General features: G+C 33.2%; 1 protein-coding gene across 4 annotated transcripts in view; it reads left to right on the top strand.

Moving 5' to 3' along the window:
• Nucleotides 1-26,394, top strand: part of VPS13C (vacuolar protein sorting 13 homolog C) — a 173,700-nt gene that overhangs the window by 37,479 nt on the left and 109,827 nt on the right. For all 4 annotated transcript variants that reach the window (XM_065872278.1, XM_065872277.1, XM_065872280.1 and 1 more), the window contains 10 exons: nt 1,859-1,918; nt 4,347-4,406; nt 5,764-5,844; nt 6,757-6,814; nt 9,427-9,554; nt 10,954-11,060; nt 11,635-11,806; nt 12,963-13,025; nt 16,690-16,819; nt 17,388-17,482. In XM_065872278.1, coding sequence (XP_065728350.1) covers nt 1,859-1,918; nt 4,347-4,406; nt 5,764-5,844; nt 6,757-6,814; nt 9,427-9,554; nt 10,954-11,060; nt 11,635-11,806; nt 12,963-13,025; nt 16,690-16,819; nt 17,388-17,482 — 954 coding nt within the window. The remainder of the gene's footprint in view (nt 1-1,858; nt 1,919-4,346; nt 4,407-5,763; nt 5,845-6,756; nt 6,815-9,426; nt 9,555-10,953; nt 11,061-11,634; nt 11,807-12,962; nt 13,026-16,689; nt 16,820-17,387; nt 17,483-26,394) is intronic.

Raw genomic sequence — 26,394 nt, 5'->3', positions numbered from 1 at the left:
ACACCCACAGCTACTCACACACATGTGTAGCAATATTTAGAAACCACACTTCACTTATAAGCAACAGTTTAACATAGTTGATTAAGAACTATTTTACTGATTAATTTTAGTTAAAATGTAACAAATATTTTGAACTTAATAGGCACTGCTTTGTCTTAAAGTTTGAAACATACATGAGAAGCCTTGGATTTTTTTCATTTACCTAACAAATTGGAAATGCTTTTTCATCTTTTCCAAAAATGAGTTTGCTTTCTTTTTTGTTTTTAGTTTGCTTTAAGTTTGGATTGAATTAAAGTCATACTGCCATGTATAGAATTTATTTTACTTTCCTGATAAGTTCCTTTTGTAACTTAATATTCAGTAAGACACACTTGTAGTTTTTCAAGATACACCATCTCTATCTTACACTGACTTTTATGTTTTGGTTATTCTGTAGTCATTACACTGAATTTTGCTAACAAATAGTGTCTAAAAACCAAAATAATAAATCTCCTTGTTTAAAACAAACTTAGGAAAATAAAATTGACTCACCCCATCTTGGAAGTAAAAGAATTATTCTTAAAGCTAATGGCATGTTGGTGAATGATAATCTCAGTTTAAACTTAAACTAAGCTTTTTTATTGAGCAAATACAATTCAAAAGGTACATTATTTCTTTCTCTTTAATGAAGAAATACAGAGATGCATAGGAGTGGGACAAGTAATATCAATTACATTTAAATTGGTGTCAGTGACAAAATATATTAAAATAACCTAAAGGAGAAAAATTAAAAGCACAAAGGGATCTTCCTTCTATTGCCTCTTTCAATGTGATTACCCTAATTATTGTGTCTAGAAGGATAGTGAAAAATATAGAAATGGGGGGAGGAAAAGTATGATTATTATAAAGATGTTCTTTGTATGATAGCAATAATTTATGGGTAGTGCATTAGCAGCTGAGGAGTTGTGTTTTATTAAAGTTCCTTCTGAAATAGCTGCAAGTTATTTTGAGCTTGATATCCATAGGTATAAAAAGATGAATATGGGAATGAAGGGAAATACATTTTGCCACAAATCATAATATATCTAATATTAAAAACAAAGCGCACAAAGCTCTTTGTGCTTTGCAGCTATACCAGAGCATGCATTTAGGTGACTAAACTCAAGTCTGTGGTGGATGATTTAGAACATGATTTTTCTCCTCTCTCTAGTTTCCCTATTTTCTTTCATGACCAAAAAACACTGACTTTTGGACATCTTTGAGATGTCGAAAACAGTGACATCGTACACACCATGGCACAGTTTAAGCACTGTGTATAAATATAATTAGGTATTGAAGATGAGAAATAGAAGTTTAACATTGGCATATTTTGAGTTAAGGGATTGAGGAACTTAAATGTTAAGAATCTTGAAGCATCTTCTAACAAACCATTTTTAAAGTGTCCGGGAAATTAAAGGCTTAAATAGACAGTTCACATTTCTAAATGTGAAAATCTTAAATGTTTTAAAAATAATTTAGTGGCATGGTTTTATCTACAACTCCTTGTTTTATTTATCTATGGAGAACATCTTTAATGGTATATACATAAAGAGACTGTCTCTTTTAAACTATGTAGACAAGAGTCTGTTTAGTCCTAGTGAGTGAATCTTCTCACTTCTAGTAAGAAAATAGTTCCACTAGGAAAGTATCATGTTAGTGTCATGCCTACAAAATATGGAAAATCCCAGCCATGTTACTGTCTTCCTTCCCTTTCTTTTACACAAATCCATTTGGTTGCGTTACTTTTAAACTCATTGTCCTATGTTGCCTATTGTAGAGTGGAGAATGGATTTACCCTCACTATCAGTATATTTTAATGTCACCTTTTTTTCTTTGATAGGTAACAGATCCAAAGCGGCCTCTTTCATTTGGTGTCACACTGGGAGAACTTAGTCTATTGGTAAAGTGACCTTATTTAAAATTTCTGTGGAACCTGTGAAATATTATTCTCAAGTCACAGGGTGAATTTCCTAAAATCAGCTGTTACTACAAATAGCTGTTTTATTTTTACGTGTAATCTTTCTACAGCTTTTCTAGGAATTTACAACTTTTAGTGATACTTTTATTATAGTCTGTAATTATTTTGATTTACCTCTGAATTTAACAGATTTCAAAATATCAAGAACAAGTGTTTTGAAAGTATTAAAAGCTGTATCTTAAATCTTTAGTAAATTAGGGGAAGATAGATTTCTATAGAGTCATGTTATTGTCCATAGTATAATTTCCAAATAGTTTATACATTGTATCTGTTTATTATATTGAAATGTACATAAGCTAATTTATTTTGATTAAGTATTTTATAATGCAGTTTGGTTTTCCTCTTAAAGGTCTTTAAGGATATAGAGTGTGTATATCCAGGTTGGACATTTTTTTACTATTATGGACAACTAAGTGGTAGGAAACATATTTTAAAGTTAAGGACAGTGAGCAGTAGATCATACTGGGTACATTTTTGCCTTTTGATTAGTTATATGAAGAGGGCCTTAGCAGGGAAAGAAGACGAACTAAAAAAAGAGAAGTAGACTATTAAACAGAAAAAGGACATTGTTACATGGAGGCCTTAAGAAGATACATGCATGCAGAGAAGTAGAGGTATACATCAGTTGAAGATCAAAGCAGAAAAATGAAAGAAAAGGTACTGGAGAAACAAAGGAAAGGGAGTCAAGGAAGCTAGTGTTTAATACACTGTTTATCCTCTGCTTGTTTCCAAAATGAATTTGAAGTAGCTTTCAATAAAAAAGAAATAATACTATAACACTTCTAAAGAAACCAGAATCTGTGTTCTGAAAGGCAGAGAGATAATTGTTCCAGAAAAACGAGACCAGCAATATTAGTCATAAGTGAACTCACTGTTTAATGTTGAGATTCTAAAAGACCAAATGAAAAATACAAAATAGTCACACAGTTCCCATTGACTGATAACAGGCATTCTAAGGATGGTGTGTAGTTTCCTTAGTGTGTGCTGTTGTTTGATCCTCTGTATCTTTGCTCAGATTGTTCATATTGGTTTTCTTTGCCTGCGTTATTCTTTTCCCTTAATCTGCCTGGTGATTCTATTCAGGTTTTAATAGTTCCTTCCGATACTACCATCTTTCTCATTCTTTTTTTCTTTACTTCACTTTTAGAAGTTACCGTTCCTTCTTTTATGTTCCCCATTATATTTTATCAAAGCACCTGTGACACATTACTGAACTGGTTATCATGTTGGTTTCCTTCTATCCAGCCTTCATTCATTGATACAATAGTACCTATATTTTAGTGTTTTTGTGATGATTAAATTAGATAGTTTGTGTAAAGCATTTGGTACATTGTCTGGCTCAGTTTCTGCTTCAACTACTACATTGACTATTATAACAACAATAATAGCAAACTTAACTCTTTCTGTATCTATGCCATTCCTTCTTTCCATCTTTCCACTTACAAACTAAATTTTATATCTAAGATAATCTTCCCACCTCTGATCTGGATCCCGTCATCCCCCATGTCCTTAGGAGCCTTTTTCCCCCTTTTCTCTCACCCCCTCCTGCCTTTTGCCTTTTCTTCCTTATTTCTGTCAATTTCCTTCTCTTTCCTAAATCTTCAACCCTTCTTCCCTCTTCTCCCTTCCCTACCTCCTTCTTCTGAGCATTTAAATACATTCAAGCGTCTCTTTTATATTAAAATTAAAAAGCCTCTCCTTAACCTTCTCCCACTGCACCCAGGCCCCATTTAACTATTGCCTTCTTCTCTTCTTTCTAAGTTTGTGAGAAAATTCTCTACCTTTGCTATCTTTATTTCCCCACCTCCTAATGACTCCCTACGCACTATACTCTTATTCTACTGCTCCACTGAAACTGCTCTTAGCAAGTTCATCGGTAATGCCCTGGCCACTTAAGTAAGTTTATTTTAGTTTATCTCACAGCAGCTTTTGGCATTGCTGACTTTGTAGAAACATGGTCATGCTGTGATTTCCATATTCTCCTGGTTTTCTTCCTACTTCGTAATAATTATTTATTTATTTAATTTTTACAAGAATGTGGACCTTCTTCAATAGTTTATAGGCTGGCTCTCTGTTTTTATTCATACCCAGTTCCTTCCACACACAGACACAGAGTAGCTCAGTAATTATTTTCTGAATGAATGAACTCAGTTAAATTAGAACCTCCTCAATTCCATTTTCACTGTTCCTTTGATTTTGTAATATAAATATGTAAAGAAACAGGTAACTAACATTAGCCATCATTAGCTAAATGTCTTTTTATTCCCAAGTTATTTTGTTACGGTTATTAGAGCACTGTTTTGTTGATACATATACTTCATTTCAAAGTAACTCTTTTTTTTTCTTTTAGACTGCAAATGAATACTGGACTCCGTGCATATTAAATGAAGCAGAAAAAATTATATACAAGGTATTAGACTAGACTTTTTAATCCAGTTATTTTCCTAAGTACAAACACTTAATGTATTTTCTTCAAGAAACCTTGATGGAGCAGAATATGCCATTGGAATATGAGTTAAAAGTTTTAGGTCCAGTTTTGGCTCTGCTACTTACTATGTGACCTTCTGTAATCACTTAACCTATTCTGAGGTTTAGATTCTTCACCTAGAATATAAAGAAACCGGATAAAATTAATGTTTCCCAAATTGTATTCATGGAGCATAATATACCATTGGAATGTGGGTTAAAAGTTTTGGGTCCCGTTTTGGCTCTGCTACTTACTGTGTGACAACCTTCTGTAATAACTTACCTATTCTGAGGTTTAGATTCTTCACCTAGAATATAAAGAAACTGAATAAAATTAATGTTTCCCAACTTGTACTTCATGGAGCATTAGGTAATTAAGATACTATCAGATTTGTTGAAAAAATATTCTCTGGTCAAGTAAGATTACTGACTAAAGTAGAAAGCTGTACATAGTTAAACAGGTACATTTTATTTTGTTTTAAACTCCAGGACTTCACAGTACTTTAAATATGCTAATAAACATTGTGAATCTTTAAGAAGAATATTTAGTATGTAGCTTTCCCCACCTTTGTTCATCATAGAATCCTTTCCCCTCACCCCTCCCTTGAAACAGCCATTTGTAACCACTGGAGGAATCATGTCTTTCTTTCTTTTTTTTTTTTTTAATAAATTTATTTATTTTTGGCTGCGTTGGGTCTTTGTTGCTACACGTGGGCTTTCTCTAGTTGCAGCAAGCGGGGGCTACTCTTCCTTGGGGTGCACGGGCTTCTCATTGCAGTGGCGTCTCTCGTTGCAGAGCACAGGCTGTAGGCGCGCAGGCTTCAGTAGATGTGGCACACGGGCTCTACAGTGCAGGCTCAGCAGTTGTGGCACACAGGCTTAGTTGCTCCACAACATGTGGGATCTTCCTGGAGCAGGGCTTGAACCCATGTCCCCTGCATTGGCAGGCAGATTCTTAACCACTGCGCCACCAGGGAAGTCCTGAATCATGTATTTCTTATTCAGTGAAATATTTACAGTCTGTTAAATACTAAATTCTCAATAAATATTTGATCACTGAATGAATGAATCTCCTTGGGAATAGTGTTCCTGGAAGCACAATTTAGCAAATGCTAGATTAATAATAAAGTCTCTGTATAACATACATATATTTTCCCCCGTTTTTGCAATATCTCCTTTCCTTTAAAAGTTCAAAGTGGCAACTGGAGAATTTTGGGGTAGTGAACATGAGAATAATCTCTTAATATTGATTCATAATTTCAGTGTGTTAGTTACCTGACCTTTTCCATTTTCTTCTATAGCTTATACGGCTTGATAGTCTCAGTGCCTACTGGAATGTTAACTGCATCATGTCTTACCCGGAGTCAAGGGAACACATCTTGGTAATTACAGTTCGTACCTTGAAGAGCTAACCACACTCCCTAGATTTGTTTTACATAGTGGTCTTTAATGAGGACAGGATATCAGTCTTTTGTTTAAGTTGTATGTAACTAAGTCAGAAGTGTGCAACACAGTTTTTGGAATCACTCTATCTTTAAAAAAAAGCACTTTTGATTTTGAAGATCTTTGTGAAATCATTTGCTTGACAGTGAGATGAGAACCTATACTATCACGTTAAAACTGTGTTTATGGTTTTTTACACTTTCATTTTGATGGCATGCTGGTTGCATTGTGGAGTTTCATATGAGAATGATTACTTGAAGAGTATTGTAAAGAAAGGTGATACCTTTCAGATCTAAAACACATGTTCTTAGCAAATGTTTTAAGCATTTGTGATGATGCACTCTTGAATAGTGCACGATTGCTTCAAAACTAAGCGTGCTAAGCCATCTTAGTCATGTTTATTTACTTAGAGAAGAACAGTTGAATTTTCTGAATTGAATTAATTCCAAGATTCTATCTTTTATTTCTCAGAAAGATATTGTAACATTAGGTTAATTTGCCTTTGTCTAGAAAGTGTTTGAGATTCTAATTCATGAATGTGTGTGTGTGTGTATGTATATATATATGTGTATATATGTATGTACACATATACACATTTTAAGTCAAAGGGGAACAGTCTTAAAATCTTGTTTCCAGATATTTAGAATTTATAAAAGTTATCTACTAAAGTAATATTCTAAAGAAATATATCTGTAAATAGGGCTCAGTGTGTTTTTCTTATGGACTAATAATTGCGAAGATGGGAATAAAGATATTTAGGACCAAATTTGTGTGTGTGTGTGTGTGTGTGTGTATCTCAATATGTATGCATTTTCTTTTTCATTCTCTTATAATTCAAATTTTTTGTTTAGGGTCAGCTGAAAAGTGAAATTCTTACAAGTAACAGTATACCCCCAAACCATCAATACAGTAAGTAATGGTAAAAGTTTATTTCATGTTATAAGAAGCATGGAATTAAATACTTTATTTTAAACTACTTTTTCTGATAAAGTTATTTTGACAAAGAGAAAGTATTAATTTTTTATGTTAGTTTTATGATACAGCATATTTGGTATATAATTTAGTATTTAGAAATAGATTATAACACACCACTGGAGAGTGCGAAGGGCACTGTGGCTGTAGTTCACTTCCAACAGTTAACCCCCTTGACCTCCACGTTTTCTTCCTACCTTGTTATTGTCTACTTTGTTTTAGAAATTAGGTTTTCTTTTCTTTGTTTAATAACGAAATCTCTGAGATCTTGATATTCAGGATCTGAGCATGTCACTATTGCAGTGTTAAGACAGACTGACTACTCCAGAGATTTTTTTTTTTAATGAAGTATAGTTGATTTACAATATTATGTTAGTTTCAGGTGTACAGCATAGCGATTCTGTATTTTTACAGATTATACTCCATTATGGATTATTATAAGATAGTGGGTATAATTCCCTGTGCTATACAGTAAATCCTTATTGCTTATCTATTTTATGTATAGCAGTTTGTATCTGTTAATCCCATAACCCTAATTTGTCCCTTCTCCTTCCCTGTCCTCTTTGGTAATCACAAGTTTGTTTTCTACATCTGTGAGTTGTTTCTCTTTTGCATATACATTCATTTGTATTATTTTTTAGATTACACATATAAGTGATATCATATATTTGTCTTTCTCTTATTTTACTAAGCATAATATTCTCTAGGTTCATCCACATTGCTGTAAATGGCAGTATTTGATTCTTTTTTATGGCTGAGTAATATTCCATTGTATATATATACCACATCTTAATCCATTCATCTGTTGATGGGCACTTGGGTTGCTTCCATGTCTTGGCTATTGTAAATAGTGCTGCTGTTAACATTGGGGTGCATGTATCTTTTCAAATTAGTGTTTTTATTTTTTCAGGATATATACCCAAAAGTGGAATTGCTGGGTCATATGGTAGTTCTATTTTTGTTTTTTTGAGGAACCTTCATATTGTTTTCCATGGTGGCTGCACCAATTTACATTTCCCACTGACAGTGCACAAGGGTTCCCCTTTCTTCACATCCTCTCCAGCATTTGCTATTTGCAGACTTTTTGATGGTATCCATTCTGACAGGTGTGAGGGGGTACCTCATTGTTGTTTTGATTCATATTTCTCCAGAGATCTTTTTTCAGTAAGCTTTTCTATCTCTTGGAAGCCTCACCTTTACGTATTTTTAAATAGATCTCTAGGAAAGCTGCCTCTGTATTTATCCCATTCATTTTCTCCATTTCAGTTTTGTTCTAAAGATGCTATTCTTTTGTTTTTGTTTAGTGTACCTCTTGATGCTTGTTCTCAGCTTTCATGCCAATGTTCTTCTATACTCCATACTACTCTCATTCACTGTTGTTTTCTTCTTATTCTTTTATAGCTAATTGCCTTTATATGAGAGCTGGCTGGCACTTTCTCTTTATGTCCACAAACCTCTCTATTAAACGATGACAGAGTTTTTGGATACTGTTAGTTTGTGAGAGCATTTAGTTTCACTCATGAAAGAACTTACTCAGAAAAATCTACAACTTTTTTCTGAGACATGTTTCATTTATAAATAACCTCTAAATAAGTTAAAATTTTTATACAGTCTTATGCAAATTGTAACTACTCTAAGATACCACAATTTATATGATTTTAATACTATTTGCAATTAAAATTTATTACATTACTTTGCTCTGTCATCTTCCCTAATATTCTTTTTCATACTACTTCTCAACTTCAAAAATATTGCCTTTAGTTGAGTCTAAGATTATATATGTAATGATCATTTTGAAAATTAGAAAGTAGTGGGCAGTTTTTTTCTGGGTAGTATGAATTTCATTCATGATTCTGTTCCTAAATTCTGACTATGATTAAATAATATGGAAAGTAATCAAATTTTGTTTCCTACCTTGTATTAGTATTTTTTTGGGGGGGCCATGTCAGGCAATACTTTATAATTATTTTTTAAATTTTTATTGGAATGTAGTTGATTTACAATGTTGTGTTAGTTTTAGGTGTACAGCAAAGTGAATCAGCTATACATATACAGATATCCACTCTTTTTTAGATTCTTTTCCCATATAGGCCATTACAGAGTATTGAGTAGAGTTCCCTGTGCTATACAGTAGGTTCTTATTAGTGATCTGTTTTATATATAGTAGTGTGTATATGTCAGTCCCAATCTCCCAATTTATCCCTCCCCCTGTATTATTATTTTTAATGAATACTAAAATCATTAAATGTCTTGTAGCAAGGAAGGGAAATATAATTTTACACAGACTGTGAATAACCAAGATTAGATTGTCTATATTTTGTACATTTCTTACTTAGAAGCATAAAGCGCCAGTTTCCTCTTTTACATTGAGTTTGACAGTTTGTGTTACGCAGATAAGTAGATGCTTAAATAGTTTTTGGTAGTGATTTTTTTACATATTTTTGATCATTTTTCTTTACTTTCAAAGTAACAGTGTTCTCATAAGTATTTACAGTTGCTCATATGTAAGGGCATGTAAACATATCTTACGTCTTCCCATGTTATATAAGTTTTCCAGCCAATATCAGCCTCTGCAAAACTCTACATGAATCCTTATGCAGAAACAGAGCTCAAAACACCTAAACTTGATTGGAACATAGAAGTACAAAATATTGCCATTGAATTGACCAAACCTCAGGTAAGATTCATTTGGGTATTTATAGCTTTGATTAACCTTGAATTTCAATGGCTTTTGTCCTCCGTGATTATTCCTTCTCCAATGCTCTGGTGGTTCTTTTGGTTTGTTATGTTGAGATTTGATATATCTCCTAAAAATAGATTATATGTGTATTTTTAAAAGAAAATAAATACCATATATAAGAAATAGTTTTCCTTCATTTTATCTGATTTTTCCCTTCTTGGTGGAGAATCTTACCAAATTATAGTGAATGACATGATTCCCATTTAATTCCCAATTCTTGATGGAGGGTTTTAATAGTTTTTTTCTTCCTCAGATTTTAATAGCAGACACTCTTACATTAAATATTGTTCACTTAATTTTTAGAATAGCTATGTTGGCAAGCTTCTTTTCCTTCACTTGTTTCTCAAGTTTGGTTATGTACCTAATGAGTTTGGATAAGACATCTGGAGAACTGGAAGTGAAAGGAGGATGGGAGATTTAGCTAATTGAGCTTTTAGCCCTGTGCAGTCCAGTACAAATATAATGCAAGTCATATGGGTAATTTAAAATTTTCTAGTAGCTGCATTAGCAAGATAAAGAAAAGAGGAAAACAATTACTAAAATGAATAACATTTTATTTAACATACCCAAAATATCATTTCAACATGTAATCAAAATTAAAAATTGTTACAATATTTTATATTTTTTTCTTAAGTCTTCAAAATCTGGGGTTTATTTTATACTTACAAATACATTTAAGTTCAGACTATCCGCATGTTAAGTACTGAATAGCCGTGTGGTAACTCTTAGGTAGACTTGCATTAAGAAAAAATGGAGAAGAAGCTGGACTTCCCTTCTTTATTTTGCCTATAGTTGTGTGTGTGTGTGTGTGTTTCCCTCCATTTGAGCTGTTTACCAGATACACACAGAGTTGTATTGGTGGTTAAGATGGGTGGTTAAATAGCTTTATCTTGCTTTAGTTACGCGATAATTTTCTGGAGCAATTTGAAATTCAGCTTATAGATAACCACTGCTTGAAATGATGGTCCAGAGGAAAATATGTAGTTTTAGGAATCGGCATGTTTCACGTTAGTAGTTACAGATACCATATTTCATTGGTTCTAAGATTTACATTTATTTCACACTTTAATATATTTGAAAATAGGATGTATATTATTATTGGTGGTATGACAGTTTAATTGGCAGTACTGTTTTCTTTTGTAGTAGAACTTAAAATTATCTTACAACTTATAATCGTTGTCTTAAATCTGATGAAATATATTATTGAATTACCAGACAACTATGATATTCATTGTTCAGAGAGTTTGAAGTCTCACTATACTGAAAATATAACAGAATTTGGTGTTTATTCATGTGTGTGATGTAACAAACGTTAACTTGGTTTTTGTTTTAATAGTACTTAAGTATGATTGACCTTTTGGAATCAGTGGATTATATGGTTAGAAATGCTCCTTACAGGAAATATAAGCCTTATTTACCACTTCATACCAATGGTCGACAATGGTAAGTTAGAATTTTAAAAAAAAATATTTTATGAGAACCATGTAATCATATAGTTAGGGACTCTCAGAGCTAAGAGACCTTTAAAGCCATGTAATGAAGCCACTTACTTTTTTAGAGACATGAGAGGGATATCTTTTATATTATGTCCTCGTTACTCTTTTTTTTAAATAAACACATTCTCTTGTACTCCTGCTCGTAGATTATTCCCAAATTCTTAACTCAGTATTCAAGACTTTCAACTTTTTTTTGATCTTATTGCCCTTCAGTAATGGATATGAACTCCAGTGTGGCAACCATATTGGGATACTGTTAATTTCACACAACATGTCATTTTGTGTCTTTATGATTTTGCTTTGGCATATCCTCTTCCTGGAGTGGTTTGTTCCATTCATAATCTATTTAAGTCAGAGAATTGAAGTACTGGGGAATAGAAATGTTATCTCTGAGCTTTTATAGGAATACAGTTAATAAGAACAAAAAGAGTAACAGTGTAGCTCTAAAACGTCAAAGCTATTTTCCTGCTGTTTCTTAAACCTTCATATTCAAATGTGCATTAACAAAATTTGATTTGCAGGTGGAAATATGCAATTGATTCTGTTCTTGAAGTTCACATAAGAAGGTATACACGGATGTGGTCATGGAGTAACATAAAAAAACACAGGCAATTGCTCAAGAGTTATAAAAGTGCCTACAAAAATAAGCTAACCCAGACTAAAGTCCCAGAAGAAATACAGAAACAAATTCAGGTATATCTTGCATATATTGGTGAGAGCTATTATTTGTTAAATCATCCTTTAATGTTAATTTAATTTAACTTAAATTTAAATATAATTTTAGAAAGAGCAGAACTGAGCTCTTTTTGAGAGAATTGTATGGAAAATGCAGAGTATTTTTTCCCCTGTTATTTCCTTCGAAAAAAAGCTTCCTAATATCAGGGTACTTGTAAACTATTTGGAGAAATGTGTTTGGTTTTTATAATAATGTTTAGAAAATCAATATCAGAGCTGTTCACATATGTGTTTAATATTGGCTAGATGTGTATTGTTAGTTTTGTTAGTGGCTTTTTTTTTAAGAGTTCAAAGTATTATTTGTAAAAATTAGTTCTTATCCTCAAGATAGTCTTATTTACCCCCTTCTGAAATATAGAAGAACACATAATTTGCTTAATATCATCTGATCTTGATTATATCACTGTTTTTGCTACAAATTCATAACATAAAGAGTTAATCGAATTGTTATTCTGAAATATATAACAATCACTAATATTATATATTAGAAAAAGCATCAAGTTTCTCAGTATCTTAGATCTGGTATACTCATGTATAAAATGGAAACAGTATCTGTCTTACAGAGTTGTGAGAATTGCATGAAATAACACATAGAGCATGTGACACACAGCTCACCCACTACATGTTAGATTCCTCTTACATAAATTCCCCAAGTTTGTTTCTGCTTTAGTGTACTTGATTTGAAGAATTTTACATTCTTAAATTTTGTGTTTTATTAAGGTGCCTTTGGTATGATGATTGTGAAATAACACAGAAAAGGGGGAGTCAGAAGTAACAACCATAATGCTAATACCTAAAACAGGTCCCCCTCCTAAATATTTTTGTTTCCACTTGCATGTATGGCTATCTCTGTATTATAGTGGTCTCATTAAAATTCTTATTTTCATATTGTATTTAACAAGCATTTACTTTCTTGGAAAATTGTTTCTCACATTGCAAAAACGTAAAAATGTAAAAGCCAAGTGTACGTTCAAATTTATATATATTATACTTTCAATAGATCACAAATGCTGTTTGTTCACGGACTAGAATAATCCTAGAAATCATAGAAGAAAAAAATGTTTTTAATCTAATGACCATTTTCTTTGTTTACAAGTGTCTCTTTGTTTTTTAGGATTTGGAGAGGCCACTAGATGTTTTTAACATAATTTTAGCAAGGCAACAAGCACAAGTTGAGGTAATCTTTTTTTCTTTTTTTTTCTTCATGATAATTTTTTTTTTAAACTGGAGTATATTTGCTTTACAGTATTGGGTTAGTTTCTCCTGTACAACGAAGTGAATCAGCTATATGTATACATACATCCCCTCCCTCTTGGACCTCCCTCCTATCTCCCCATCCCACCCATCTAGGTCACCACAGAGCACTGAGCCAAGCTCCCTGTGCTATACAACAGATTCCCACTATCTATCTATTTCACCCATGGCAGTGTATATATGTCAATCATTTTTATTAGCTGATTTTATGTTTTAAACATGTTAATACTACTCCTTTAAACCTGGGATCAAGAAATTTAAGTTTCATAGGAAGTTGTTTAGATTTACTCACGTGAGAATAAAGGTTGAGTTTTCATGTCTTAATTTAGTCTCAGGAGAAAATTAATTGGAATATTGGAGGAAAAAACCCCACTGATATGAAGGGGCAAAATTTCTAATTTTATAACTAAAAATTTGCTAACCCCCCAAAAGAAAGTAAGTAAAAGTCATCCATAATCCTACTAACACAGAATGCTGGTGTTAACATTTTGATATGTAGGCTTCTAGTTTTTCTCTCATGCATATGTACCTAGTTATTTATGCTTTTGTATCCCCCATTTCTTTCCCTTTATTTTCTCTTCCCTCCCTTCCTTCCTCCTTTCTTTAACCCATTTTCTTTTTTTCCCTCCTTCCCTCCTCTGTCCCTCTTCTCTTCCTTTCTTTTTTTCTAAAATTGGACTCAGTCTGTTTGTAGTGTTTTGTAATTGCTGACTTATCCCACTTGGTACCTTGTCCTCATTGTTCCATGTCATTTCTATTATTCTGTAACATGACTTTTGGTAAATGAAAAAATAAATTATAAGTGCAATAAACTCATTGTAGAAAAGTTAGAAAATAAAGATCCACAAAAAAAGAAAATAGAAATACCCTTTATCTCACACACTAAAGATAACTACTGCTAATACCTTTTTGTGTATTCTTCCAGTCTTTTTTATAGTCATAGATCTTTATACACATACTCATTTTTTTAAATGGGATTAAAGCGTATGCACTTGGTTCATTCATATACTTAGTAAATGCTCATTGAGTGCTTGTTGTACTAGCATAATAGTTAAGAGTGTAGACTTGGGAGTCAGATGGTCTGGATTCTAATCCCAGCTTTGCTATCCACTACTTGTTTGACCTTGGGTTGACTATTTAACCTGCCAGTGCCTCAGTTTCCTCATTTGTAAGACTATATTAATTCACAGTACCTACATCATAGGGTTATTGTGTGGAGTACCTGATAAACCATATAAACCACTTAGACTGTTATGTGCCTGGCACAATGCTTTGCACATAATTATGTACATCTCATCACCCTTGCTGTATTCTATTTGTTAGAAATGAGTCACAGGTCATGCCCACACTCAAAGGAAGGGGACTGTCCAAAGGTAAGAACATCAGGAGGGAGAATTTTGGGGGCAGGTGGGGGATGAGTACAACATGTGAAAAAAAAAAGTGAGGAAACTCACCATTGAGAAGGTCACTTCTCCAAGTGTTGACTTCCCTCCACCATCTGCCTACTTTGCTAACTTTTCAGAGTCTGTGGTAGATGCTTTTTATGTTTTGTCCAGAATTTTTTGTTGTAATAAGCAATGAAGGATGTGTTGTAGAGGGCTTAGGCCATCATGGAACTGAAAGTTCATCATTGGATTTAGCCGTAAAGAAAGAGCAAGTTTTATAGAATAGTATGGGTAGAAATTTGATAGGAATGAGAGGGAGTGGAAGATGAGGAATTGGAGAGACTAAGTACAGGCAGTCATGATACTTCACTGTAAGTGGAAAGCAAGATAAAGGGAGTGGCAACTCGTGGGGATTGTGGAGTCAAGAAAAGGTTTTGTAAGTTGCTTTTCTTTCTTTAAAAAATAAGTGTTCCGTTTTATATAGTATTCCATAGAATTGTTTATGCAACATAATTTTAAATAACTGACTAGTATTCAGTTCTGTTCGTATACCAGAATTTGCTTACTATTTCCCACTGGTTATACATGATTATAAATTACACTACAATGAGGAACCTTGTCTTTACATTTTCTCAAACGTCTCTTATTTTCTTAAGGACAAATTCCCCAAGGTGGGGCAGAGAGTGTGAATATTTTAAAAGGTATTTGCTGCTACTGTGGATTTGTTCCTACGAATTAGAGAAACATTTTGCCAGAAGAAACAAATAATTCTAATCCTCCCTAAATTAAGTTGCTTCAGTTTAATTGGGTGTTCTTAATACTACTTATCAGTTGCTTCAAAATTGAAGGAAGAAGATAAATTATTGGATGCTGTGGCTAAAGAAGGATGGGATGTAGATGAAGAGAAGGCAATTAGATTCATCCAAGATTGATGTTTTTTCATTATAGTGGAAAATCTGCAGGGCCAGAGAGTTTAAAATGTAGGCAGAGGATTGGATGAAGTTATTTACCTTGGCCTCTTAACTGGACAGGGAAGGGAAGTGAAGGCAACAAAGGTGGTATTTAGGAAAAAGTGAAAGGGTTTTGCATACCTCTTCATATTAAATTTTATACACATTTAAAAATTTATGGTCTCATAGATATATTTTACTGTGAAAAATAAAAACGCATACTAATCTTCTATGCTAGGAGAATAAAGAAGTTAAATATTATTTCATATAAAATATAAACGAATCAGCTATATATTTTTTTACCCATTACATTTCTGACTGCTGAAAATAGATTAAGCTTGGCAAAAGTTAGAGCTGAGATATAACTGGGACCATCAATGATTTTGTGGGCAGATATAGACCTATTCCCCTATTATTTGTTTAATGTCTACATGTTAAAGATAACTTACTTAGTTTAAACTGAGTTGTTAATCAAACTTATTCTCTTTACTATAGAATTCAGCTCTTTAACTTGTCTTTTGGATTATTTCACTTTTTGGTACACACAGAAGCTTGCAGTATGTTACCAATTTACTACCAATTTAAAATATTTTAAAGTTAAAGTGGGAAAATTATTTACTTATTCAGGAAATGAGAAGATAGAGTCTAAATTATTTAAGCCCTATATTCTTTTCATCCTTTTTTTTTTCCACTTTTGAGCTATTCGTCTGTATTTTACTGAAAAGTGGGTAAAGACAAGAAGCAGCAGATAATCAAGCCAGGATTTGTTGAGAAACAGGATGAAATGAGATTTGAGGACTTTCTAATTTTATTTATATTCTGTCCCCCAAACATGTTCATAGTTAGCAAGTCAACAGTGTATGTGAATTATGAAATAGGATGGTTAAATTTTATTTTTGAGTGTGGAAGTGTCTTCCTTTTAGGGAACTTTTCATTTTAAAAATCTGCTGTCATAGTAGCTCCTTACCTTGTAAATTTGGAAGACACATTGCTCAGAAGAATTTTACTTGAAACCTTAACTTACTCACAAAATGCAACTTCGTCAGAAAGCTATCAGTAGGTGTGACAAGTATATAAATTAATAGACTATTAACCAAATAATGTTGAGAATCGTTTCAGAAGGAACTAGCTTTATTGACTGCTTTTACCTTAATTTAGTGTTAAAAAATTAACCATTGTTCTTACCTGGCTACACCTGAAAATGAAGAGGGCATTTATTCTTTAATTAAATTTTTTAATTTTAATTTTTTAGGTGATTCGATCTGGGCAAAAATTAAGGAAAAAGTCTACTGACAGAGGCGAGAAACGTGCAGGCTGGTTTAGTGGGTTTTGGGGTAAGAAGGAATCTAAGAAAAAAGATGAAGAATCTTTGATTCCTGAAAGTAAGTTCCAAGTCAGATAGTTTATTGTACACTGATAAGGAAAAAATATATAAATTATGTTTTAGCCAGTTAGTTGAATTTTATTTCATAATATTTTTGAAATAAAAGTAGCTTAGTATAGTAAACATATAAACAAATACATCAGGATGGAACATTCCCATGTTTATTTAACTAAAATAAAACTTTGAATTTTTGAGAAAAGTTATTTGTGTGAAATTTTAAAACTTGAAATTCAGAAATCTCACAGGTAGCATTCCTTATTGTTACTTTTTTACATGGATATTTAATTAGATGTTTCACTTAATTTTTAAAATACTTAGGGAATTATAAAATTGTTATGTGACATTTGAATTCCCTTAATGGTGTCTCTTTGCATTTTCTTCACCTAAATAAGCAAATACATGATGTTTAACAAGTCAAAGTAGTATATTAGAGGAAATTACTTTGCTGTTTTTGCTTTAGCATTTGTGTCTATTGATTTTAGGCCACTCGTTAGTTTGGTTTGATGTTTTTTATTGTATCTGTAAGACTGAAGCGATTGATTTCTTAAAATGTTATCTTTTTGTAGCTATTGATGACCTTATGACACCAGAGGAAAAAGATAAGCTCTTCACGGCTATTGGTTATAGTGAGAGCACCCACAACCTAACTTTACCCAAGCAGGTAATTGTTTAGGTGGTAATTATTTAGGTGGTTTCGTTTTTCTGTGTTATCTTGAATTGGGTTAAACAAGTTATTGATTTTTAAAGTAACTAATAAAAATACGTTACAGTTTGTTTCTGCTTTACTTTTTGTTAAATGTTTCAGTCAGACCTTACCAATTAAAACTGTCTCCAACTTTAGATTTAGTTGCTTTAATGAATGTGAGAATAACCTGATAAAAAGTACTTATTATAGAGGTAAATTGTCTTTTAAAAATTTTATCTTAAAAAATCTGTGTGTGTGAAATGTAACTCATGTATAAAAGAGTCATCAAAACCAAAATGTATTGCTCATTTGATGTGTCATAAAGAACAGCTGTGTAATTACTATCGGTTAAATTATAGACTGTGCAATAGATAGGGCATTACTGTGAGATCTATCTCTGTTGTTTCACTGTGTGTATTCTGCTCACTTTCATTGTTGTGTAGGTATTTTCATTTGAAAATACCACAACTTATTTATTCATACTTTTGTTTATGGGCATTTGGGTTGTTTTTGTTTTTTTGTTGTTATGCTGCTGTTAACTTCTTGTAAATGTCTTTTAGTGGGCATATGAGATTTTCTGCTCAGTATATCCTTAGGAGTAGAATTGGTGTATCATAGGATATAAGTATGTTTAACTTTAATAGATTCTGCTAAATACTTTTCCAATGTGAAAAACATTTCCATCAGTGGTATATGAGGATTCTTATTGTTCCACATCTTTACCAACTCTTACCATCATCAGTCTTTTGAATTTATCCATTCTAAATGGTTAGTATGTAGTATTTCATTGTGGTTTTAATTTGTGTTTTCTGGATGACTGAAGAGGTTTTTCACTTTCTTGTACTGTTGTAGGCCTGATAGATATCCTTTTTTGTGAAGTAGCTTTTGAGTCTCTTGTTCATTATTGGGTTGTCTTTTTCTTATTGGTTTGTAGGAGTCTTTTATGTATTTGTTAAATTACATTACATCCCTAGAAATTAGTCATTTTATAACTGGAAGTTTGTACCTTTGACTACCTTCACCAATTTCCCCCATACCCTGCTCCCTGTTCCTGGCAACCACCAGTCTATTCTCTGGTCTTTTTAGATTCCACATATAAGTGAGACTGTACAGTATTTGTCTTTCTCTGTTCAACTTACTTTACTTAGCATAATGTCCTCAAGCTACATCCATGTTGTTGCAGGATTTCCTTCCTTTTTATGGCTAAATAATATTCCATTGTGTATATCCACACCACATTTTCTTTATTTTTTCATCAGTCAGTGGACACCTAGGTTGTTATAATGTCTTGGCTGTTGTGAATAATGCTTCAGTGAACATGGGAGTGCACGTATCTCTTTGAGGTATTGATTTCATTTCCTTCAGATAAATATCCAGAAGTGGAATTGCTGGATCATAAGGTACTTCTCTATTTAGTTTTTTGAGGAGCCTCCTCACTGGTTCTTATAGTGACTATACCAATTTACATTCCCACCCACAGTGTACAAGCATGGGAATATAAATTGGTACAAAATAATAGCCATTCTAACAGGTATGAGGTGATATCTCATTGTGGTTTGTTATTTTTTTTTTCTAAAGAACATTGGCAAATGTATTTCCCTCCATATGAAGTTATTAATGTTTTTTAGTTGAAGTATAGTTGATTTACAATATTATATTTGTTTCAGGTGTACATCATGGTGATTCAGTTTTTTTATAGATTATGCTCCATTTAAAGTTCTTACAAAATAATGACTATATTTCCCTGTGATGTACAGTATATTCTTGTTGCTTATTATTTTATATATAATAGTTTGTACCTTTTAATTTCCAAAAACCTTTTGTGCCCATCCCCCTTTCCCTTGCCCATCTGGTAACCACTAGTTTGTTCTCTATATCTGTTGATGGACATTTAGGTTGCTTCCATATCCTAGCTATTGTATGTATTGCTGCTGTGAACATTGGGGTGCATGTATCTTTTTGAATTAGTGTTTTCGTTTTCTTCAGATACACACCCAGGAGCGGAATTGCTGGATCATATGACAATTCTACTTTCAGTTTTCTGAGGAATGGCCATGCTGTTTTCCATAGTGGCTGCACCAATTTACATTACCACCAATAGTGTAGGAGGGTTCCCTTTTCTCCACACCCTCTTCAACATTTGTTTGTTATTTGTGGACTTTTTGATAATAACCATTTTGACAGGCATGAGGTGATATCTCATTTCAGTTTTGACTTGCATTTCTCTGATGATTAGCCATGTTGAACCTTTTTTCATGTGTCTTTTGGCCATCTCTGTCTTCAGTGAAAAAAATGTCTACTCAGGTGTTCTTCCCATTTTTTGAATCAGGTTAGTTGTCTTTTGATATTGAGTTGTATGAGTTGTTTATATATTTTGGATATTAACCCCTTATTGGTAATATCACCTGAAAATATTTTCCCTTATATGGTAGGTTGCCTTTCCATGTTGTCAGTGGTTTCCTTTCCTAAGTTTAATAGGGCCTGTTTATTTATTTTTGCTTCTGTTTCTTTTGCCTTAGGAGACAGATCAAACAAATATTGCTGTGATTTGTGTCAGAGAATATTCTGCCTGTGAATATTCTTCTGTGAGTTTTATGGTTTCAGGTCTTACATTTAGGTTTTCGGTCCATTTTGAGTTTATTTTTGTATGTGGGGTGAGGAAATGTTCTAATTTCATTCTTTTACATGTACTGCCCAGTTTTCCCAGCATCACTTATTGAAGAGATTGTCTTTTCTCTATTGTATATCCTTCCCTCTTTTGTCATAGATTAATTGACCGTAAGTGTGTGGGTTTATTTCTGGGCTCTCTATTCTGTTCTGTTGATCTCTGTATCTCTTTTTATGCAGGTACCATACCGTTTTGATTACTGTAGCTTTGTAGTATACTCTGAAATCAGGTAGCGTGATACCTCTAGCTTTGTTCTTTTTTCTCAAAATTACTTTGGTAATTTGGAGTCATTTATGGTTCCATATAACTTTTGGAATTATTTGTTCTAGATCTGTGAAAAATATTATGGGTACTTTGATAGGGATGACATTAAATCGGTAGATTGCTTTGGGTAGTATGGCCATTTTAACAATATTAATTCTTCCAATTTAAGGACATGGGTTATCTTTTCATTTCTTTGTATCATCTTCAATTTCCATTATTGGCATTTTATAATTTTCAGAGTATAGGTCTTACCTTCTTTGTTAAGTTTATTCCTAAGCTATTTTATTCTTTTTGGTGTGATTTTAAATGCGATTGTTACCTTGCATTCTGTTCCTGATCATTCATTACTAGTGTATAAAAAAGCAATAGATTTCTGTTTATTAATCATCTATCCTGCAACTTTACTGAATTCATTTATTAGTTCTAAGAGTTTTTAGGCAGAGGCTTTAGGCTTTTCTATACATAGTGTAATGTCATCTGAAAACAGTGATAGTTTTACTTCTTCCCTTCCAATTTAGATACCTTTTATTTCTTTTTCTTGTCTGATGGCTGTGGTTAGGACTTCCAATGGTATGTTAAATAGAAGTGGTGAGAGTGGGCATTCCTGTCTTGTTCCTGATTTTAGAGGAAAAGCTTCTAGCTTTTTGGCATTGAATATGATGTTAGCTGTGGGTTTGTCATAAATGCTCTTTATTATGTTAAGATATGTTCCGACTGTACCAACTGTGATGAGAGTTTTGTCATGAATGGATGTTGGATTTTGTCAAATGCTTTTTCTGCATCTGTTGAGATGATTATGTGATTCTTATCCTTCCTTTTGTTAATGTGGTGTATCATATTGATTGATTTGAGAATATTGAACCATCCTTACATCCTTGGAATAAATCCTACTTGATCATGGTGTATGACCCTTTTCATATATTGTTGAATTCAGTTTGCTAATATATTGTTGAGGACTTTTGCAACAATATTCATCAGAGATATTAGCCTGTAGTTTTCTTTTTTTGTAGTGTCTTTGTCTGGTTTTGGTATCAGGGTATTGGTGGCCTCAGAGAATGAATTTGGGAGTGTTCCTTCCTCTTCAGTTTTTTGGAATAGTTTGAGAAGGATAGGTGATAACTCTTCTTTATATGTTTCGTAGAATTTCGCTATGAAGCTGTTTTGTTCTGTACTTGTTTGCTGGGAGATTTCTGATTACTAACTCAATTTTGCTACTAATGGTCAGTCTGTTCAGATTGTCTGTTTCTTCTTGATTCAGTCTTGGAAGGTTGTATGTTTCTAGAAATTTGTCCATTTCTTCTAGAAAAGTTGTTCAATTTGTTGGCATATAACTGTTCATAGTATTCTCATGATTTTTTGCATTTCTGTGGTAATGGTTGCTATTTCTCCTCTTCCATTTCTTGTTTTGTTTGTGTGGGTTCTCTCTTTTCACCTTGGTGAGCCTAGTTATTGTTCTCTAGTTTATTTATTTCCTCTCTGATCTTTATTATGTTCTTCCTTCTGCTGACTTTGGTCTTTGTGTCTTCTTTTTCTTACTTAGATGGTAAGTTGGGTTATTTGAGATTTTTCTTATTTCTTAAGGTAGGCCTGTATTGATATAAACCTCTCTCAGAACTGCTTTCACTGCATGCCATAGATTTTGGAGAGTTGTGTTTCCGTTTTCGTTTGTCTGGAGATATTTTATGATTTCCTCTTTGATTTCTTCATTGACTTTTTGGTTTTTTAATAGCATATTGTTTAGTTTCCATGTGTTCATGCTTGTCCCCCTTTGCTTCCTGTAGTTGATTTCTAGTTTCATACCACTGTGCTTGGAAGAATTGCTTGATATGATTTCTGTCCTCTTAAATTTGTTGAGACTTGTTTTGTGGGCTAGCATATGATATATCATGGAGAACATTCCATGTGCATTTGAAAACAATGTGTATTTTTCTGTTTTTGGATGGAATGTCCTATAGATATCTATTAAGTCCATCTGGTCTGTTGTGTCATTTAAGACCACTGTTTTCTCATTGATTTTCTGTCTAGATGATCTGTCCATTGATGTAAGTGGAGTGTTAAAGTCCTCTACTACTATTGTATTATTGTCAGTTTCTCGCATTATGTCTGTTAATATTTGCTTTATATATGTCGGTGCTCCTGTATTTGGTGTATATATGTTAATGAGTGTTATATTCTATTTTTGTATTGATCTCTTTTTCATTATATAATGCCTTCCTTTGTCTTTTTTAAATAGACTTTGTTTCAAAGTCTGTTTTTTCTGAAATGAGTATTGCTCCCCTCGATATCTTGTCATTTCCATTTGCGTGAAATATCTTTTACCATCCCCTCACTTTCAGTCTGTGTGTGTCTTTAGCTCTGAAGTGAGTTTCTTGTAAGCAGCATAAAGATGGGTCTTGTTTTCTTATCCAACCAGCCATCCTTTGTCTTTGATTGGAGCATTTAGTCTGTTAACATTTAAAGTAATTATTGATAGGTGTGTACTTATTGCCTTTTTGTTACTTGTTTTCCAGTGTTTTTGTAGTTCTTCCCTGTTCTTCTTCTTTTAGTTTCTTCCCTTTTGGTTTGATGATTTTCTTTAGTGCTGTGCTTGTGTTCTTACTCTGTATTTTTTATATATCTATTGTAGGTTTTTGATTTTTGGTTACTGCAAGGTTCATGTTTGTTGACCTATAACTATATTTACTTGTTCTAAATAGGAAGTCATTTAAGCTCAAGCACATTCTAAGTGATACACATTTTTTTCTCCCCTCCTTCACATTTTGTGTTTTGATGTCATATTTTACATCTTCATGTTTATCCCTTTACTGATTGTTGTAGTTATAGTTGATTTTATAATTTTTTTCTTTTCATCTCCATGATAGCTTAATTGATTGATCCTCAGCCTTTACTATGTATTTGCCTTTACTAGTGGACTTCCCTTACCACCTGATTCTATGTGGGTCTTTCTTAAAGCCTTGGTTTTGCAGGAGTCTTTTTGCCAGTCTGCAGTTAGTTTTCAATGAGAATTGTTTACATGTAGACATATATATATATATTTTTTGCAGTACGTGGGCCTCTCACTGTTGTGGCCTCTCCCGTTGCAGAGCACAGGCTCCGGACACACAGGCTTAGCAGCCATGGCTCACAGGCCTAGCCGCTCCGCGGCATGTGGAATCTTACCAGACCGGGGAACGAACCCAGGTCCCCTGCATCGGCAGGCGGACTTTCAACCACTGCACCACCAGGGAAGCCCTGTAGACATATTTTGATGTGTTCATGTTGGGTAGTTGAATTCATTTCACATCCTCCTACTCTGCCATCTTGATCTTCTCCCTCATTGTGGTTTTGAATTGCATTTCCCTGATGATTAGTGATGTTGAGCATCTTTTTATATACCTGTTGGCCATTTGAATATCCTCTTTGGAAAAATGCCTATTCAGGTCCTTCACCCAATTTTTAATTGGATTATTATTATTTTTTTTGCTATTGAGTTGTATGAGTTCCTTTTATATTTTTCTTATTAACTCCTTATCAGATATGTGGTTTGCAAATATTTTCTCCCATTCTGTATGTTGCCTTTTCATTTTGTTGCTTCTTATTCTCTGCAGAAGCTTTTTAGTTTGATGTTGTTCTGCTTATTTATTTTTGCTTTTCTTGCTTCTGCTTTCAGTGTCATATCCATAAAATCATTGCCAAGACTGCTGTCAAGGAGCTTTTTCATTTCCTTCTAGGAGTTATGGCTTCAGGTCTTACATTTAAGTTGTTAACCCATTTCTAGTTAATTTTTGTGAGTGGTGTAAGATAGGGGACCAAGGACTTCCCTGGTGGTGCAGTGGTTAAGAATCCACCTGCCAATGCAGGGGACACAGGTTCGATCCCTGGTCCGGAAAGATCCCACATGCTGCGGAGCAACTAAACCCATGCGCCACTGCTACTGAGCCTGCACTCTAGAGCCTGTGAGCCACAACTACTGAGCCCATGTGCCACAACTACTGAAGCCTGCGTGCCTAGAGCCCATGCTCTGCAACAGAGAGAAACCATCACAATAAGAAACCTGTGCACTGCAAGGAAGAGTAGCCCCCACTTGCCACAACAAGTGAAAGCCTGTGTGCAGCAATGAAAACCCAACACAGCCATAAATAAATGAATTAAAAAAAATAGTTAGGGGACCAGTTTCATTCTTTTGCACGTGAATATCCAGTTTTTGTTGCACCATTTAATAAAGAGACTATCTTTTCTCCATTGGGTATTCTTGGGTTCTTTTTCAAGTATTAGTTAACCATATGTGCATGGATTTATGTGTGTGCTCTCGATTATGTTCTGTTGGTCTGTGTGTCTGTTTTAATGCCAGGACCATATTGTTTTGATTTCTATAGCTTTGTAATATAGTTTGAAATTATGAAGTGTTATGCCTAGTCTAGCTTTGTGGGTTTTTTTTTTTCCTTTCAAGATTGCTTTTGCTATTCAGGGTCTTTTGTGGTTCCATGCAAAATGCCATTGGAGTTTGTAGGGATTGCATTGAATCTATAGATTACTTTGGGTAGTATGTACATTTTTAAAAGCATTAATTTTTCCAATCAATAAACAGAGCATAGCTTTTCTGTTTATGTTTTCTTCAGTTTCTTTCATGAGTGTCTTATAGTTTGAAGTGTAGATATCTTTCACTTCCTTTGTTAAATTTATTCCTAATTATTTTACTGTTTTTTTGCTGTTGTAAATGGGATTGCTTAAATTTTTTCTTCAAATTAGTGTATAGAAACACAAATGATTTTTGTATGCTAATTTTGTATCCTGCAACTTTACTGAATTTTTTCATTAGTTCTAACTTTTTTTGGTCTAGTCTTTAGGATTTTCTCTACGCAAGACATATCATGTGCATAGAGAGGCAATTTTCCTTCTTCCTTTCCAATTTGGATGCATTTTGTTTCTTTTTTTTTGCTTTATTTCTCTGGCTAGGACTTCAAATGCTATGTTTAATGGTAGTGGTGAGAGTGGGCACCCGTGTCTTGTTCGTGATCTTGGGGAAGAACATTTTACCTTTCAATATTGAGTATGGTGTTATCTGTGGGCTTGTCATATATGGCCTTTATTATGTTGAGGTACATTCCTTCTATACCCAGTTTATTGAGAGTTTTTATTGTGAATGGATGTAGAATTTTGTCAAATGCTTTTTCTGAATCTATTGAGATAGTCATGTGATTTTTATCTTTTTATTTGTGTGATATATTACATTAATTTCTTTTCGTATGTTGAACAATCCTTACATCCCAGAGATAAATCCTACTTGATGGTGGTATATGATCTTTTTACTGTGCTGCTGAATTTGGTTTGATAGTATTTTGTTGAGAGTTTTTGTATCTGTGTTTATAAGTGATATTGACCTGTAGTTTTTTTTCTCATAGTGTCCTTTTCTGGCTTTGATATCAGGATAATGCTAGACTTGTAAAATGAGTTTGGGAGTATTCCTACTCTTCTGTTTTTTTTTTGAGGAGTTTGAGAGGATTGGTGTAGATTCTTTAAATGTTTGATAGAATTCACCAGTGAAAACATTTGGTCCTGGGCTTTTTTTTCTTGGGATATTTTTAATTACTCATTCAATCTCCTTCATTATTGGTTTATTCAGATTTTCTGTTCATGATTCATTCTTGGTAGATTATGTTTCTCAGAATTTATCAATTTCTTCTAGGTTTTCCAATTTGTTGGTGGATAGCTGTTCATAGTAATCACTCTTATGGTCTTTGGTATTTTTGTGGTATCAGTTGTAATGTTTCTTCTTTAATTTATAATTTTATTTATATGTGTTGTCTCTTTTTCTTTGTTAGTCTATCTAAAGGTTTGTCAGTTTTGCTTTTTGTTTCAAAGAACCAACTGTTGGTTTTGTTAATCTCCATTGTGTTTCTGTTTTTCTGCTGTATTCTCTTTTTCATTTATTTCTGCTGTAATGTTTATTTCCTTTATTCTTCTAACTTTGGGCCTA

The sequence above is a fragment of the Phocoena phocoena genome, chromosome 2 (genome assembly GCF_963924675.1).
Source record: "Phocoena phocoena chromosome 2, mPhoPho1.1, whole genome shotgun sequence".
In the NCBI taxonomy this organism is placed as follows: Eukaryota; Metazoa; Chordata; class Mammalia; order Artiodactyla; family Phocoenidae; genus Phocoena; species Phocoena phocoena.
The sequence above is the reverse complement of the archived record's forward strand: the minus strand, read 5'-3'. Positions and strand labels throughout refer to the sequence as shown.